Source organism: Miniopterus schreibersii (genome assembly GCF_964146895.1).
Source record: "Miniopterus schreibersii genome assembly, chromosome: 4".
NCBI lineage: Eukaryota > Metazoa > Chordata > Mammalia > Chiroptera > Miniopteridae > Miniopterus > Miniopterus schreibersii.
The window spans coordinates 28459231-28476775 of NC_138105.1; the positions used below are offsets into that span (position 1 = coordinate 28459231).

General features: G+C 50.3%; 1 protein-coding gene across 2 annotated transcripts; it reads left to right on the forward strand.

The window, feature by feature from the left end:
* The first annotated feature begins 658 nt into the window (after positions 1–658).
* On the forward strand, positions 659–11939 carry B4GALT7 (beta-1,4-galactosyltransferase 7). Of its 2 annotated transcripts, none has more exons than XM_081134578.1 (6): positions 659–819; positions 4569–4831; positions 7851–8076; positions 9091–9174; positions 9425–9529; positions 10027–11912. In XM_081134578.1, the coding sequence occupies exons 2-6, from the start codon at positions 4587–4589 to the stop codon at positions 10180–10182; spliced, it is 816 nt and encodes a 271-aa protein (XP_080990704.1). In that variant the 5' UTR covers positions 659–819; positions 4569–4586; the 3' UTR covers positions 10183–11912. The 2 variants fall into 2 exon arrangements, with proteins under 2 accessions (XP_080990704.1, XP_080990703.1); XM_081134577.1 differs by having other exon boundaries at positions 660–819; positions 4469–4831; positions 10027–11939.
* Positions 11940–17545: the final 5606 nt, after the last annotated feature.

Here is a 17545-nt window from a genome sequence, read left to right on the forward strand (position 1 = left end):
GAGCAGATACTGGGACTCAATCTCCTTACAATCCCTTCTTCAGTTCTCAACTCCACCAAAGTACCCCCTCTCCTGAATAATAGCTATCGTTTATATAGTGTTGACTATTGTCTCCATCTCTGTACCAAAGGTATTTTTTCCTTTAGTCCTCACAGCAACCATGTAGGCACCATATATATACTTAGGTGAGGAAACAGACAAGATGCAAAGAGATTGTGTCTTGCCCCAAAACAGCTGAACTGGCAGAGTCAAGTTTCAAATACAGTCAGTCTTTAGTACCTGGCTGAAACTCCATGGGCTAACACTGAACCCAAGACTAAGCCCTGAGCTTGGCTTTGCGTTCCGGCAAGCTTGTTGCAGAGGAAGAATGCACCTGAATTGACAGCAGGGATGCCCAGACTCTCCCCTCCTTCCCTTGGGAAGAGGAGAAAATGCAAATTACCCCCAGGGCGCTGGTTTGAAAGTCTAAGTCCAGTCCCAGCCCAGTGACTTGAGCCCTTTCTGGGGCCTCAGTTTCTCGGGATGTTACGGAGGGAGGGCAGTTAGCCGCCAGATGGTAGTAGTGCTCACGTGTTCCTCAACACGCGGAACCTTTGACGCCGCAACAATGGGGAGCAGACGGCGCGCCGGAGCGGTGGAACCGCAGGACCGAGGGGCTGGGCGACGGGCCTGGGCGGGGCTGGAGGCGGAGGTGCCGCGTAGGCCGGGGAGGCCGGGCCCGCCCGGCTGGGAGCTCTAGCCCCATGCGCCGCCGCCGCCTCCCCCAACGATGTTCCCCTCCCGGAGGAAAGCGGCGCAGTTGCCCTGGGAGGACGGCAGGTGAGCGGCGGCGGCGGTCCCGGGCCCTCTCCTCCCGGTTGCCGACTTTTTCCGGGCCGCGAGGCGGAATCTAGGAGCCCGAGGCCGTCGCGTCTCGTCTCTATGGGGCTCTCTGAGGGTCTGTGGTTCTCCTTGTGGGTCACTGGGTCTCTCTGTATTTGGGTGCCTGCCTCTGTGTGGGTCTCTGTCTCTACCAGTCTACGTCACTCTTCAGGTCTCCGTCACCTGTGGGTCTGTATTTCTCCGTTGACTTCCCTTTGTGAGTTTTTGTTTCTCTCTGCAAGTCGTTTTCTCTTACGGGTTTCTCCGGGTTTCTGTACTGGCCTATCTTCGTGCTGGCCTCGGACTTTGCTGACCTCTCTCAGTGGATCTCTGCCTTTCTGTCTGTCCCTGGTCTGAGGGTCTATATTCCGTTTCTCTGGTCTCCACCTCCCCCATCACATTCATGTAGCCTCAGTGTCCGTGTCCCGTCGTCCCGCCCCCCCCCCCCCCCCCCCGCCGCCGCCTCCATGCTCCCCCTTTCTTTGCTGGCCATCCACCAGACAGAAGCTCTGTCTGCTCTGCCTGGCTGGCTGCTGCCTGGCATGTAGTAGGCACTCCTCACACAACACTAATTCATTTCCTGTGCAGCTGTACTTGAATGGGGTCTGCTCCATATATTATGTATGGGCTTGGCCCACATCTCAACAAATGATGTTTCCTGCTAAAGCAGAATTGGGGAGATAAGAGCTTTTGGGTTGTCTACATTTGGGAGGGCACTTCAGTCTTGAGATGTGCTCCCAAAACCCTTCTCACCTAGAACACGTAGTGAGTCTTTACCCAGTGAATGACACCTCATTCCCTTTAGATCTTTTAAGTCTACCATGTGGCAAAAGATTTTGGAATATAGTGGGTAAAACTCTTTACCTTTGGGGATTTTTCGGAGTTGGTGTTGAAGTAAGATAAGAATATAATAGAAAGACCGAACTGTGGAGTCAGCCCTGGGCAGGAATCCTCTTTAATAGCCATGTGACCCGAAACAGATCACTTAATCTTTCTGACCTCAGCTTTTCCATCTCTGAAACCAGGAAGAGGGCTATATGAAGATTAAAGGAGAAAAACATGTAAAATCCCTGACACTACCTGGCATAGAGGAGGTATCTTCTAGTTACCTTTGTCATTTGGAGGTGCTATAATCAGAGCATTTGAGTATTCAAACCTTGTATCACTTAGATTTGTGTGAGGGAAGAAAGGAAAGGCAATGGAGGAAAATTTCCATTTCCTGATCCCTTTTGATAAACCTTTGGAAAATAACTGTTCCTAGAAAAAGTTACTGATGTCTATTCTCGCTTTTGACACACGAGTACAAAGATCCATGCAACAGATGCAGGCTAATGTAGCAATTAAGAGTGCTGGCTGTGGAGCCAGCCTGCCTGGGTTTGAATCTTCTCTTTTCTAGCCTTGGGCACAGATTGAGGAAGGAGACAAAACCTCATCTGGTCTGCCCCTCAGAGCAGGGTGGCCTGGGCCTGGGAGCCAATGGGACTGCAGGTCTGGAGTTTGCCACCAGGTGGCATCAGGAGCAACTGTTCTGGTATTATCTACTGTTTGGAGGAATTGGGATTCTGCTCTGAATTAAGTTCATGGTTTGGGCCTTTACCAGCTCTGGATGAAAATGCCCATGGGGATGTGATCCTGGTGGGAAGGGAAAGTTAGTCTGAGGAAACAGCATGTGAAAGAGCATGGAATGCCCAATTCATGCCATACCCCTGGGTAATGGTCACTGCTTCTTCCCCTGAAGGTGGGATGGCTCCCCATGTCTATCTCCCTGGTCTCCACCCCACCCTCAGAAAGAGCTCAGAGGGAGAATGTGTAGAGGCTCCAGCCTTCCCAGGCCACTGGCAGGATTGGGTTCTGCTCCTCCCCATCGGAAACCCCCACCACAGGACAATGGGGGGTAAGTCAGAAGCCCCCTGTGAAGGTGTCCTACCCAGCCATCTCTTTCTACTGTGTGTGGGACCTGGACCTGCCTTCCAGGCTGCTGGCTTCTCGGTTGGCAGTTGTGCCACTAGAGAGAGGCAGGAGTTGGTGTGGCTCTAAGTGTATAACTTAAAGCATGCCCTGACTGCTTGAAACCTTCCTGTAACTCACTTAGCATGCCCTCTGCTGTGTGACTTGTGCTGGGGCTACAGACAGGAGTCTGATTACCTATGGGGAAGAGAAGCAGGGACTCAGGTGATTACAGACCTCTAAGTGCTCCAAAGAGTAAAATACCAGATGCCATGAGAACACAGAAGAAGGTGCATGTATCTCAGTTTGTGTACGTGGGGAGATGGGCAATGCAGGCCATGACATTGGAGTTTGGCCCTGAAGGATCAGTGAGGGGCTTTCAGGCAGATAAAATAGGAAGGGCATTTCAGGCAGAAGCAGCAGGCTGTGTGAGGGCTGGAGCAGGAAGGAATATGGTAAGTGAAGAAGCTCAGAGTTGCCCAAACTGTAGCACTGGGTGAGTGGTAGGGGGCAACTGGAGATGGGGCCAGGTCACAGAGGAGTTTGACTGTCAGGCCGAGGAATTTGGTCTTTTTCTTGTAAACAAAAGAGGACCATCTGTGCGATTGAAAGGGTCTAAGCTGGGCTAGGACCAATGAGACCTGAACAAAAGAGAGGCAGTGGGTGAGGAAGGGTCAAGGGGCACTTAGGAAGTAGAATCTATAAGCCTGGTAGCTACATGGTGACTCATAAAGGTTATATATAAAGCAGGTTGCTTTGCTGATTATTTCATGGGGAGTAGTGCAGAGGAAGCCTCCCTTTTCTTGGGTTTCTGAGCTCCTCCTTCACTATCCTCAGGAACTTCCAGAGAGAGGGGCAAAAGAATCAGGTGAATTCCACTTGTTTCTTTGTACTTTTAACCTAAAGGGCAATCTCTCTCAGCACTACCACAGTGATTAAGATATCCATTTGTCTTCCCAGTTTCAGAAATGAGCCGGGGTGCTGGTCCCAGCCCCAATCTTTCTTTCCCTTATTCATCTCTCATCTTTTGTCGTATGTGCTGCCTACTGGACTGAAGCTTTAAGATTTGTTCAGTGAACTGCTCTGTTGGTTTGGGCCTTGCATTGGTTTGGGGGCAGACCCAATCTTCCCAAAGTAAACATTGGGGGTTTTCACTGGAGACTGATGCCAGCACAGGCTCAGGTCTTGGGGAGCTTTCTGGTGTGAGAAGCAGAATGAAGCCAAAGTTTCAGCTGGTGGTGAACATGCAGGATGTGAAAGGCAGAGGGTAAGATTTTTAAGTCTGGGCTCCTGCAATCAGCTCAGGACAGGAGCCACTGTTCTTGGGAGGGGCAAGTGCAAGAGACAAAGAGCCTCATCCCTGCCCTTATGGTCTGACCAGGGTTCATTCACAGAAAATAAGAGAGCATCAAGGAATGGGCAGCTGTGTGACCCGGAAGTGGTTAGAGGTGGGGGTCATGGGCTGGGCCTAGAATAGCAAGCAGTATTCTGACACACAGTAATAGCATGAGCAAAAGTATTAAAGTTGCTTCTGCACTAATTCCAGGTGCTTGGGCAGACCATTCATGTGTGCCTTAATTGTGGGGAAGCCAGAGAAAGGGTCTGTTACAGGGCCCTGGCCCAGCCCTGCCCTTCTGATCCATCCCTGCTCTTGTCCCAGGTCCAGGCTGCTTCCCAGCAGCCTCCCCCGGAAATGCTCCGTCTTCCACCTCTTCGTTGCCTGTCTCTTACTGGGCTTCCTTTCCCTGCTCTGGCTGCAGCTCAGCTGCTCTGGTGAAATGGCCTGGGCAGCCAGGGGACAAGGGCAGGAGACCCCAGGTCCACCACGGGCCTGCCCCCCAGAGCCACCCCCTGAGCACTGGGAAGAAGATCCGTCATGGGGCCCCCACCGCCTGGCAGTGCTGGTGCCCTTCCGCGAACGCTTCGAGGAGCTCCTGGTCTTTGTGCCCCACATGCATCGCTTCCTGATCAAGAAGAAGATCCCACATCACATCTACGTGCTCAACCAGGTGGATCATTTCAGGTAGGGACCACCTGACCCTGCTCCCCGTTTCCAGGGGCCTCACCTTGCCCAGGTCTTTCAGGGCCTGCTCCCTTTCCTGGCAGCAGCCCAATGCTGTGGGCCTCAGAACTGTGAAGGACCACCTGGGTCGGTGGCAGGAGGGTGCGAGGTGGGACCCTTCTCACTGGGGGTGACATAAATCTTTGGGGAGAGTTTGGGGCTGGGGAGAACCCTGGTCTGATTTCCATTTTAAAATGTGGATGCTATGCTGTATGTGGAATAAATTATACCAGGACAGGAGGAGGAGCAGGGAGAGCTGTGGGTGGTCACTGCAGTTGTCTGAGATGATGAGGACTTGGCCAGCATGATAGAAGGGATGGAGGAAGCACAGACAGGGCTTGCCAGTGGATTGGTTGTGAGGATTAGGCAAAGGGAGGGTCAAGATTACGGCTTTAAAGTTGTTCACAGTCTGGCATTATTCTGAAATCCTTGCCCTTACCAAAATCTGCTTTCTTCCATGATCACAATCAAAGCATCCCATGCTTCACCCCCACCTTTCCCTCCAGTTTTTTAATTTTTAGAATACCTTTATTAAAGCAGGGGACAGTGAAACAAAGGAAGGGATTAGGGTAGAGGAAGCAACAGGAGAGAGCCTAGGCGGTGCTCTGCTTTGGCTCTCTAGAAACAGGAAAGAAGTGAGCCACGTGGGGCTGCGTAGACTCACTGGGAAGTAAGTTACAGTGGCAGCAGTGGGCTGAGGCGGGGCTGCTCTTAGCTCACTGAAAAGTCAGAGGAAAGGGGGCCTTAGAGACAGGTTCAGGGTATAAGCCTGGGACGAGCTGCTGCTGCCCGTTGCTCCCCTGGCTGCCAGTCTTATGGGAACCCTTAGAGTTTAGGAGAGAAAAATAAAGATGCACACCTGAGAGGGAAGAAAGGTGTGGGCGTGCTCCAGAGAGAGCCTGCCGATGCTCCCAATTTTCATTGCCCACCCTCCTTGTTCTCACTTTCCCCTGACCTAACTTGGATTCCATGGTCTATCGTTAAAATCACTCCCCTGTGTATACCTCAACTCCCTTGCCCCTTTCTGCCTGGCACAACTTCTGCCGGACAAAACCTGACTGCTTAATTCACACCTGCTCCTGGGCAGCTGAATGTGACTGGAGACAATGAGCCTTGGCCCAGGAAGCTCCTCAGCCCTGTCTGAAAGCCTTGAATTCCTCTAGTCTGCTGCCTTTCCCCTCTCCTCGCCCACCCTCCCCAAACTGCTTTCTATTTGAGAAAACAGAACCAGTTGGGGGAGAACTTGCCCAAGTCCCCACCCCCTAGCCCCATGTACCCACTTCTGTGCACAGTCGCTTTTGAGGCCCTATCCCAGCTCTGCTGGGGCCAGCTCTTCCACTGGCACTGGCTCCCTTTCCCGCCTGCTACTTAAGGACATCACTCCAGCTGTGGGCCCTTTTCTCTCCTGCACGATCAAGTTTTTCTTCCTTCCTGGAGTATTTGTATCAGCATACAAAATTGCAAATCACCCACAGCTATCACCTCATTTCTCTGCTCCCCTTTATAACAAAACTCCTTCTGTTTCTCCCCTCATTGTCTCTTGAACCTGTTCCACTCAGATGTTTACCCATATCATGACACTAAAACATCTCTCACTGACATCACCTGTGAACCGTATTAATCATCCTTTATCCTGTAGACCTCCCGGCAGTATTTGCCAAGTGGATTACTTCCTTCCTCAAACACCTCTCTCTGACTTCTGGGACAGCACTCTCTGGTTCTTCTCCTTTCTCCTCCCCCCCCATCTTCTTTACACATTCTGCTTCATCTCCCTGATCTCTCAGTCTCAGTGCTCCTGAGTGTCCCCTTGCTAGCTACAGTCCCTCCCTGGGGGATCTTATCCAGGCTCAGGGCATTAAGTCTCATCTCTACTCTGGTGACTCCTGAGGTTGTATTCCCAGCCCAGACCTCTCTCCTGCACATCCATCTACCTGCACAACCCTTCATTTGCTGGTCTCAGGCACCTCGAACTTAACTTGATCAAAGCTGAATTCCTGATTTCCCTCCTGCCCCAGGCCTGCTCCCCCTGCCTCTTCCCCCTTTGGGAAATGGCAATTCCATGCTTCTAGTTACTCAGGCCAAAAAGCCGTGAAATCATCCTCTACTCTTTCTGCCTCACATGAGATATCTAGTCCATTAGCAGAATCCATCTGGAATCTGCCCACTTCTCACTGTCTTCACCGCCTCCCTGAGCTAAGTCACCATCATCTCTTGCCTAAATTATTGTAATAGCCTCTCTACTCCCCTCCCTGCTTTTACCTCAGCCCTCCAGTCTCTTCTCAACACCCCAACTAGAGTGATCCTGTTGTACCCTAAGTCACAGCACATCATGCCTCTGCTCTAAGCCCTCCAGTGGCTCCCCATTTCATCCAGGGCCAAAGCTCAAGCCTGTCAGGGGCCCATCACCCTCTGACCTCTTCCTCTGCACTCCCCTCACTCACTGCCTGGCCACGTTGGTGTCTGCCCTGCCTCAGGCCTTGGTAGGCACTCTCCCCTCTGCTCAGAGCCCCCTTTCCCTGATTTCCATAGAGCTCATTCCCTCTGTACTTCAAGTTTCTGCTCACCCATCACCCTGTTATCCTGGCCTTCCCTGGCCACCTGTCTAAAAACAACTGCCTCATGCTTAGACCTTCTATTTTACTTTTCTCCACAGCACTTACCATTGTCTGGCTTTTTAAGTATTTACTTATTTGTTTATTTTTGTTTTCTATTATTAGAATATCAGCTCCTTGAGGGTATGGCTTTGATTTCTCACTGCTATATCTCCTGTGCTCTCAACAGTTTCTGGCACATAGTAGGTGCTTAGTAAACATTTGAGGGAAGAATGAGGAGCAGATGTGCAGCTGGATAGCCCCACAATAAAATCAGTGTCAGCCTGGATGGCAGCATAGGCCCCAGGGTGGGTGTTGTAGAAGACAGGCTCTCCTGCAGAGTGTGGGGGAAAGCCAGCTCACTGCCCAGCCTTGGCTGTTCTGTACAGGTTCAACCGGGCGGCACTCATCAATGTGGGCTTCTTGGAGAGCAGCAACAGCACGGACTACATCGCCATGCACGACGTTGACCTGCTCCCTCTCAACGAGGAGCTTGACTATGGCTTCCCTGAGGCAGGGCCCTTCCATGTGGCTGCCCCAGAGCTCCACCCACTCTATCACTACAAGACCTATGTCGGCGGCATCCTGCTGCTTTCCAAGCAGCACTACCAGCTGGTGAGGCCCAGCCAGCCTTCTCTGCTGAGCCAGGGAGCGCCTACCTGGGTGGGGGCACTGGCAGGAGTAACGGCAGTTCTGGGGCCCAGCAGGGAACCCAGGAGCAGCCAGAGACAGGAAAGATGAGCAGGATTGAGCAGGTTGGTTAGGGAGGATTCAGCCACAGCAACAGAATGCCAGTGAGAATTGGCTTCATAAAAGTGGGGTTCATTGAGTCTCAAAATGGAAGAGTCTGGGTGGGGCTGAGAGGAGGGTGTGACTTCCTGTGTGGCTTGCCCAGCCTCTCGGATAGTGTCACCAGGGCACCATTTCTCTTTTCATCACTCATTTCTGCCTTCTTTAGGCAGGATTTCTTTCTAGAGACTCAGGGTGAAGGGTGGTGGTTGTAGCTGCAGTCTGTATCTGTCTAGGCCCAAGTCCACTGGAAGAGGCAGCTCCTTCTCCAACAGCCAGATAGTCCCCGAGCTATACTGCACTGGCTCTTGATTGGCCTGACTTGGGTCCTGGGCCTTTCCCTGAGTCACTGTGGCTTGGGGTTGTGGGGAGGAAGAACTGAGTAGCTTAGACCTGGTCTCCTATTCCTCACAAGACTAAAGCCAGCCTTATGTAAATGAAGCCCCTAGTCTGGTGGCGGAAATTGGTGTCTGCCATAGAACCCAACTGTTCCTTTCCCACACAGAGAAAGAGACCAGGGTTGAGCCACCCCAGGAGAAATGGGAAGGATGAGCAGGAATTTGCGCTTCTGCCCAGCTACCCAGAGAGGTCCCCTCCTGCCAGTCAGATACGGGGGGAAAAACCATCTCACATAAGTCAAGGCCCCATTAGAGTGGACAAAGGGACTGGGATATGCTGACTGTCCCCCCAATTCCTCAGAGATTGTGGCAACTGTAAGCTTATGGGTGTCTGTTCCAAACTGCCAGGGGAGGGGGAAAGGGGGCTGGGTACTCCCGAGTGGTAAGAGACCGAAGAGCACACTGGGAGGATGGCAAGTGATGCTCCCTGTCTCTGTGTCAGTGCAACGGGATGTCCAACCGCTTCTGGGGCTGGGGCCGTGAGGACGATGAGTTCTACCGGCGCATCAAAGGAGCTGGGCTCCAGGTAACACCCCCAGGTCCCCCACCACCACCTCAGCTATCGTGGCTGTCCTGAGGCTCCCTTCTCTGCCCTCAGATAAGTTCCTGGAGCTTGGAGATGGCATCCCTGGTTCTTATCCCAGTCCTACCCCCAGCTTATCACACCTTTTCTGCATAATGTGGCCTGTGGCAAGCGGTGGGACCCCAGAGGACTAGTGGTGAGGGCCAGGACTCCAGGAGGGGCGGCCTGACCCAACTTCCTTTGGCCTCTTTAGCTATTCCGCCCCTCGGGAATCACAACTGGATACAAGACATTTCGCCACCTGCATGACCCAGCCTGGCGGAAGAGGGACCAGAAGCGCATTGCAGCTCAAAAACAGGTGCTGACTGGTCCCCTGATCAAGGATGGATAGGCGGGGATGGGGAACCAACAGGCCCAAGCATTTCACCAAGTTCTATTTGGGTCCAAATGACCCTGTCCACCCCTGTTTGGCCCAGCTTAGTTGATGGCATTTTGCTTGGATACCCTGCCCTGCTTGGTGGCTGCTGTGGGCACCTGGGCACTAGGTCAGATGACCGACCCCATGCAGGCTGGGTGGGGAGGACTCAGCTGAAGGTGCTGGAATCCCAGGCAGACTTGCAACCCAGGAGTCCCCATTCCTCAAACAGCCTCTTTTCTAGGATCCATGTTAGTCAACTGAAAAACCCCTGCTCTCCTGCTTACTGGGGCATGCAGCTGTAGGCGAGCCTTCAAGGCTGTCAGCTTCACTTCTCTCTTCAGTGGAGTCACAGGACCTCTGATGAGGTCATGGGGCATCAATAGACAGCTGGCACCCACAAAGCCCTGAGTACATGCTTTCTTCCCCTTTCCTTCCAGGAGCAATTCAAGGTGGACCGGGAGGGAGGCCTGAACACTGTGAAGTACCGTGTGGATGCTCGTACAGCCCTGTCTGTGGGTGGGGCTCCGTGCACTGTTCTCAACATCATGTTGGACTGTGACAAGGCTGCTACCCCCTGGTGCACATTTGGCTGAGTTGGCTAGACAGTAAGGAGGCCTGTATCTACAGGCCACACTGCTACTCAGGCCCTGGACAAAGCCTCGGGCCCTGGGCCCAGCTCCAATAGGATGTGGAGTGGCCTGAAGCAGTGGACAGCAGGCTACATGTTTACAGCAGCCCGACCCCCAGAGGCAGGCTTAAGTCAGGACAGGACACACAGGGTGCCTGGGATGCTGCTAGCAATAAACAGTGATGGAGAGAGGCTAGGATATGACTCCCAACTGCTACTCTCCGCCTGCCTCTGCTTGCCCTGCTCTGCCCTCGTTTGCATGCCGAGATCTGTGGGCTTTTGTTCCTTCCCCCAGGACCATCTCGTGCAGATACGTGATTTAGAGGCCAGGCTGCTGACATGAGTGGCTAGGGCCATTGGGCGGGTTAAAGTACAGAAACCAGAGAGCAAGCCCCACAGAAAGGGGACAGCTGAGTAGCTCTAGCTGGTTGTCACTATGTAGGAATGTGGGCCTGTGTTGTTGGATCTTCTGATTTTTCAAAAGAAACTAGAATTCTGGATTCTTAAGTGAAATTGGTTAATTATTAAATGACAGCAACTAATTGAAACTTTTAAAAAGTATGGCAGTCCAAACAAAATGTTGTGGACCACGAGTTTGTCACCTGTGGCTGAAGGGGAAGGGATAGGACAAAAGATGACATCTCTTATTTATAAGCTGGCAAGGATTGGGTTAAGGCTGGGGGTGGCAAGAGCAGGGGAAGCTTAGGTGGAAGCCAAAGGCACAAGGTTCCTGCTACCTTCCACAGCCCTCTAGGCTTTCTTGCCCTTGGGGAAGTCTGACCACTGCCGGGCTCTGGTGGGCCCTGACTCTGGGAAGGGAGCTTTATCATGCCTCACTGAGATGAACAGAAACAGATCCACAGGACTGGACTCAGGGCAGGCAGGATGTTTCGGTAGTGACTCAGTCATGGCTTGAGGGAGCAAAGACCATGTTTCTGATGCAGGAGGAAGAAGATGAGAAGTAGAATCCTTGTGGTGTTCCCACAGCACAAGGGAGATTACCGTGGTCGCCCAACACCAAGGAGAGGTGAAGGAGGGGAGCCCAGGACACCTTGGAATTAGTGATCTTGGAGGGAAGCCTGGGGCCCTGCAAAGTAGATCACTTCTTTAAGGCATTTGATTCCAAAGATTGGGGCAGAAGTCAGAGGAGACTAGGGGCAGTTAAGAATGGTTTAACAAGTAGGACGCCTGAAATGCTTGAGGAAGAGATTGAGGTCTTAGAGTTCAGGAAGGTGGATTCAGTAGCTCTGCCCAAAAAAACTCCTGCTCTGAGGATGTTCTCAGTTGCTGTGTGCAGTTGTGTAGGTTGCGCACTGTACAACCTAAGCATAAGCCAAGAGACTTAAGGAAAGATGAATGGAGTGAAGCTTCAGGCTCCATGGAACTGTTTGGTTGTATAATAGAGTCCTTGTGATCCTAAATTGGTGTTACCCAGTGATTCAGCTTCACTCACTGCAGTGAAGGGCAAACAGGCTGCAGTTACAGTGCAAGGGTGGTGGGCAGGAGTTTTTCAACTTGAGGTCCAGGAGAGGGGAATGGCGTGATTTCTGTATGCCGGTCTCCTGTACAACCCTGGTGGCATCATCTTGGACTTAATGTAATGTGGAGGCAAAACTCCAGCCTCTTGGAGTTGGTGGGAATGGATGTGATATCAAAGACCCCAGCTCTGTACTCATCTGGCACATAGCAAGACCTAAAAAAAATGTGAGTGTTCCTTCCTTTATACCTGTGCCGAGGATGTGGAATGAGCAGAAGAAAAGCAGGATCAGCTGACTCAGCCTGGACTGGGGCACTACTCCAACCCCAGGCCCCACACTTCCCTATGGCTGCTGCTGCTGCCACCTCCATCAAGGTACATGTAGGCACCTCAGGCCGTGCCTGATGCAGCCCCCCTCACTCCCCAACCCTCTCTCCCGCTCCAGGAGCGGGAGAGGCCTGAGCAATGGTGTGCAGGGGGAAGAAGCAGAGAGCTCCATTGCTTCCTCAGTGCCTTGGTTGCCTCCTCTGTGGAGTGGAGCCAACATCCCTGTCTCTGGCCAGGTGTGGATGAAATGAGTCCAGGATGAACTAGCACTTGCTGAGCATTCACCACATACTAAGTTCTTTACAGCACATTATTTCACTTAGGCCTCTTCACCTGAGCTAGGTCCTACTGATTAATCTATTTTGTAGCTGAGGATGGTGAAGCACAGAGAGCCAAGTAGCTTGCCCAAGGTCAAAGAGCTGATACCTGCTGGAACTTGGGACTTGGCCTTAGAGCCAGATTTCTTTACCCCTGGCCTGTACAGCAGGTGCCTGTACACAGATGTTCCTTACCCTCTAGACCGTTCCTCCTCCTCTTCCTAGCTAGAGAGGGCCCATAGGGAGGGCTGGCCAACATGGTCTGGTGTCCCTACCACCTCTGGGATGGAACCAGGGCCATGGGTGAGATATAAAGTGTCTGCCCCATGCTTCCTCTGCCTGGCTTAAGAAGGGGATTTGGCTGCTGAAGAGGCCCCTTGGGGCATCAGTGGGACCAAGAGCATGGCACTGTGCCTGATTAATGTACTGGGTGCTTGGGGGAGGTCTCCCTGAGGAGGCATGGGCTTGCTGGTAGAGTCAGTTTGCTGTCAGGATGAGAAGGGTTCTGGCAGGATCAGCATGTGCAAGGCAGAGAGACCAGAGAGGGCGTGTTATGTTCAGGGACCTGGAAGTAGTTCTGGGTGTCCCTGGTCTGCCAATAAAGCGTAGGAGTGGGGGGGAAGGTGGGCAGCAGAGGGAAGGTTAGGGTGAGGAGCTGTGTATGCCACACTCAGCAACCTGTGCTTTATTCTCTGGGTTCAGTGTTTTTAAGCAGGGAGAAGTTTTTGAGCATGGAGAGACATGGTTAGGTCTGTGTTACAGAGAGATCTGTGAGGGCAGGATCCAGGTAGACTGTAGGGTAGAGTCGAGGGCAAAGAGAACCCAGGCCAAATGAGATGATGAAGCCAGAATGGGGCAGTGAAGGCGTGAGGAAGGTGGGGGTCCGCAGGAGTCAGGGCCAATGGTTCTTTCTTCACAGAGGGTCTGCTTCCCTGCACACTTGACCAAAAGGCCAAATGAATACACACAGTGTTTCTGCTGTCTCAGCCCTCATGCCTTGAGAGCATTTTTTAAAAACCAAAGGAAAAGCAACTTCCAGTTTCAGCTTCAACATGTAAAGAAAGGGTTTGGGAGTCATGGTTCCCATCCTTACAACAAGAAAAAACTCCGGCCTCAGGAGGTAGCTCAGGAGGTTGGAGCGTCATCCCAATGTGACAAGGTTGTGGATTCAGTCTCCTGTCAGGGCACATATAGGAGTCAACTAATGAGTGCATAGATGGGTGGAACAACAAATCGATCTTTCTCTCTCCTTTCCTCTCTAGAATCAATAAATGGCGGGGGGGGGGATTTTTTAAAGAAAGAAAAAACTCAAACTGAAAAGCAACTACTTTTCTTGGTCCCATTAGAGAATTGAAGTTGCAGTGCAAACTGCCCCTCAAATGTGGGGAGTAGGGCAAATACAGTCAGGGCCAAGATAAGCTGGTCTAGAGCAGGAATATGTAAACAGTAATTGTGACAAATTGATGCTGCACTTGCTGCACTATGTTAGTCAAGTCACAACCTCTCTGAACTTCAGTTTGGCCAGTTATTGGAGGATTGATTAACATACTCAAAGATAAGTAGCATGAAATCCAAGTTTCCTCCTGTATTTAGGGTCTTAGTCTATTCAAGCTGCTATAACAAAAACCATAAACTAGGTGGCTTAACCAATAAATATTTATCACAGTTCCGGAGGCTGACAAGTTCAAGATCAAGGCACTGGCAGATTGCATCTGGTGAGGGCACATTTCCTGGTCCAGAGATATCCGTCGTCTCATTGTGTTCTCACGTGGCAGAAGGGAGCTCTCTGGGGCCTCTTTATAAGGGTAAAAATCCCATCATTTATGAGCCTTCCACCCTCATATCCTAATCACCTCCCAAAGGCCCAACCTCCTAATACATCACCTTGGGGGTTCTCAACAATGAATTTAGGGAGAACAAACATTCAGTCTAAAGCATTTTTTTAAAAATATTTTTTATTGATTTTTAGAGAGAAACATCAACATGGGAGCAAAACATTGATCAGCTGCCTCTTGCATGCCCTAGACTGGGGATCAAGCCTGCAACCTGGGATGTACCCTAACCAGGAATTGAACTGGTGACCTCTTGGTGCACGGGACAGTGCTCAACCAACTAAGCCACACCAGCCAGGGCTCTTTTTTTTTTTTTTTTTTTAATTGATTTTAGGGAGGAAGAGAGAGAGAATGATTCGTTGTTCCACTTATTTATGTATTCATTGCTTGATTCTTGTGCCCTTACCTGGGTTTGAACCCACAACCTTAGTGTATTGGGACGACATTCTAATCAACTGAGCTACCAGGCCAGGGCACCGCTGTCAATTTCTTAGTTTTGACCAATGAACTCTAATATGTAAGACATTAGCCATAGGGGAAGCTGGGTAAAGGCTATACAGGAATAATCTGTAATATGTTTACAATTTTTGGAGGACCCTGCCATCACTAGTAGCTTTCCTGCCCTGCTGTCCATCCTGGAGGGTATCCTGGATAAGGAGTCTCCTGGGAGAAAGGGAGCAGGCAGGAGGGATGCTGGGCAGCATGTTCTACTGGACTGCCTGTCACCTTGAATCTCAGTGAAGCTTGGGCTCTTGGCTTCCCTCACCCTTGGACACTTTAGGGTGCTTTTGAGAGATGGGATTGTTCCCCTTACCAGGTCTGCGGGTTCCATGGGAGTTGGCAGGGAGGGCAAGGGAACGTCAGACTTTGAAAGCCAAGTTGTCTGGCAGAAGTCATCAGGGTGTTGGTTTAACCCTTGGAATATCACCCGGCAGAGGTGAAATTGGAAATCCAAGGAACTCTTATTCTCTGGTGTTCCAGTATCTCTTGGAATCCAATGTGATCGATGATGCTGATTGGTTAAAGAAGAAAAATTCAAGGCAGAAATCAATGGACTGGACTAGAGCAAAATCTCATAAGAGCTCAAGAAATGATCGATGGTCAGATACGGTAAAATGCACTAGGAGCTAAATAATGATTTAGATTGAAGGCGATCGCGGGACAGGCTGATTTGTTTCCAGTTACTCTTTTCTGTTGTGACAAGTAAAGAAGAAAATGGGCAGCAACAGCTATAACTTATAGAAGTCAAAGACGATGCATAGCCTGGCCAGGTGTGGCTCAGTGGTGGAGCATTGACCTAGGATCCAGGAGATCGCGGTTCAATTCCTGGTCAGGGCACATGCCCGGATTGCAGACTTGATCCCCAGTCGGGGCGTGCAGGAGGCAGCTGATCGACTCTCTCATCATTGATGTTTCTCTCTCTCCCCCTGTCACCCTTCCTCTCTGAAATCAGTAAAGACATATTTTTTAAAAAAAGGTAGGTAGATAGAAAGGCCTTCCCAAAGGACAACTGGTAGTCCCCAAACTGTAGACCGTTTACCAAAGAGGGGCTGCTTAGCTACTGCTGAGAATGGATGGGCAAAGGATCAACAGGTAGTTGGCCAATGCAGAAGTGTATAGAATAAACACTGTAGCCAGGCTTACCTCTCAACTGTAATATTAAAAAAAGAGAAAATAAATTGTCATCATAGTTTTTGGTGTGTTTTTACTTCCTGTGGAAGTTTCTATTGAAGTTATCAACCATTCTGAGGAAAATGATTATGGACAGAATGATCATTACTACTGAAAACAAATTTTTAGTTTTTTTTAAAAAATGTACCCGGCCGGCGTGGCTCAGTGGTTGAGCATCAACCTATGAACCAGGAGGTAAGTTCAATTCCCAGTCAGGGCACATGCCCAGGTTGCGGCCTCGATCTCCAGTAGGGGGCATGCAGGAGGCAGCTGGTCAATGACTCATCATTGAGGTTTCTCTTTCTCTCCCTCTCCCTTCCTCTTTCTGAAATCAATAAAGATATTTTTTTTTAAGTGAAAAATTGTTTCTGTTGCTTTAGAACACCTCAAAGTTTCTGAATTGAAGTCTTAAAATTTATCAGCATGCTCTCATACAAATATAATGTGAGCCGCATATGTAATTTTAAAAATTTAGTAGCCACATTAAAAATATATATATACAGCCCTGCCTGGTGTGGCTTGGTTGGAGGTCATCCCATACACTGAAAGGTTTTGAGTTCAATTCCTAGTCAGGGCAATGGCCCGGGTTGCAGGCTCGATCCCCAGTAGGGGGCGTGCAGGAAGCAGCCCATCAGTGACTTGTCATTGATGTTTCTATCTATCCGTCTCTCTCTCCTTCCTCTCTCTGAAATCAATAAAGATATATTTTTTTTAAAAAAAGACCAGGGTTTGAATCTGGATCCACCCACTGACTAGTGGGTGACCTGGGGCAAGTTTCTTAACTCTGCTGAGCCTGAGTTTCTCCTGTTGAAAACTGGGCTAATATCTGTCTCACAGAGTTGTTATGAGATTCACAGGAAGTTGTAGTAGCTTTTTTTGTTCTCTACAGATGTTGCCAAGCTTGTCTTTTGTTTTTTAAAACACTTATAGTTTGTTTCTAGTAAATCCAATTCTAAACTGTGGTTTTGCTTTCTTGTCTGTTAATTACTCTCCTCACTCATGACTTGTTTCCTTGTGCTCCTAATTATTGTAGACTAGTGGAGGTTACTCTAATTGAAAAATCACTTTTATGGCCAGCGGGTGTGGCTCAGTGGTTGAGCATCGACCTAGGATCCAGGTGATCAGGGTTTGATTCCCGGTCAGGGCACATGCCTGGGTTGCCGACTCAATCCCCAGTCAGGAGCATGCAGGAGGCAGCCGATCAATGACTCTCTCATCATTGATGTTTCTCTCTCTCCCTCTCCCTCTCTCTGAAATCAATAAAGACATATTTTTTAAAATAAGCATAAATATTAAAAAAAGAAAAGAAAAATCACTTGTGGAGCCCTAGTCGGTTTTGCTCAGTGGTTAGAGCATTGGCCCTCGAACTGAAGGGTCCAGGGTTCGATTCTGGCCAAGGGCACACATTTTGGTTGCAGGCTCCATCCATGGCCCTGGTCAGGAGCATGCAGGAGGCAATCAACTGATGTGTCTCTCTTATATCAATGTTTCTCTCCCTCTCCCTCCCTCCCTTCCACTCTCTCTGAAAAGCAATGGAAAAAATATCCTCAGGTGAGGGGGGCAAAAAAAAAGAAAGAAAGAAAAATCACTTGTAGAAATAATGTGAGGCCTCAAGTGAAGGTTCTTTCCTGTGGTAAGGATTTGTACTTGTTTATTCCGGCCACCTGAGGACACCACTATTCCAGTACCACAGATCCCAAGCCT

Coding starts and splice junctions, on each gene's coding strand:
- B4GALT7 (XM_081134577.1), top strand. CDS start 770: ATGTTCCCCTCCCGGAGGAAAGCGGCGCAGTTGCCCTGGGAGGACGGC. Junction 820..4,468: donor TTGCCCTGGGAGGACGGCAG/GTGAGCGGCGGC, acceptor CTCTTGTCCCAG/GTCCAGGCTGCTTCCCAGCA. Junction 9,530..10,026: donor GCATTGCAGCTCAAAAACAG/GTGCTGACTGGT, acceptor CTTTCCTTCCAG/GAGCAATTCAAGGTGGACCG.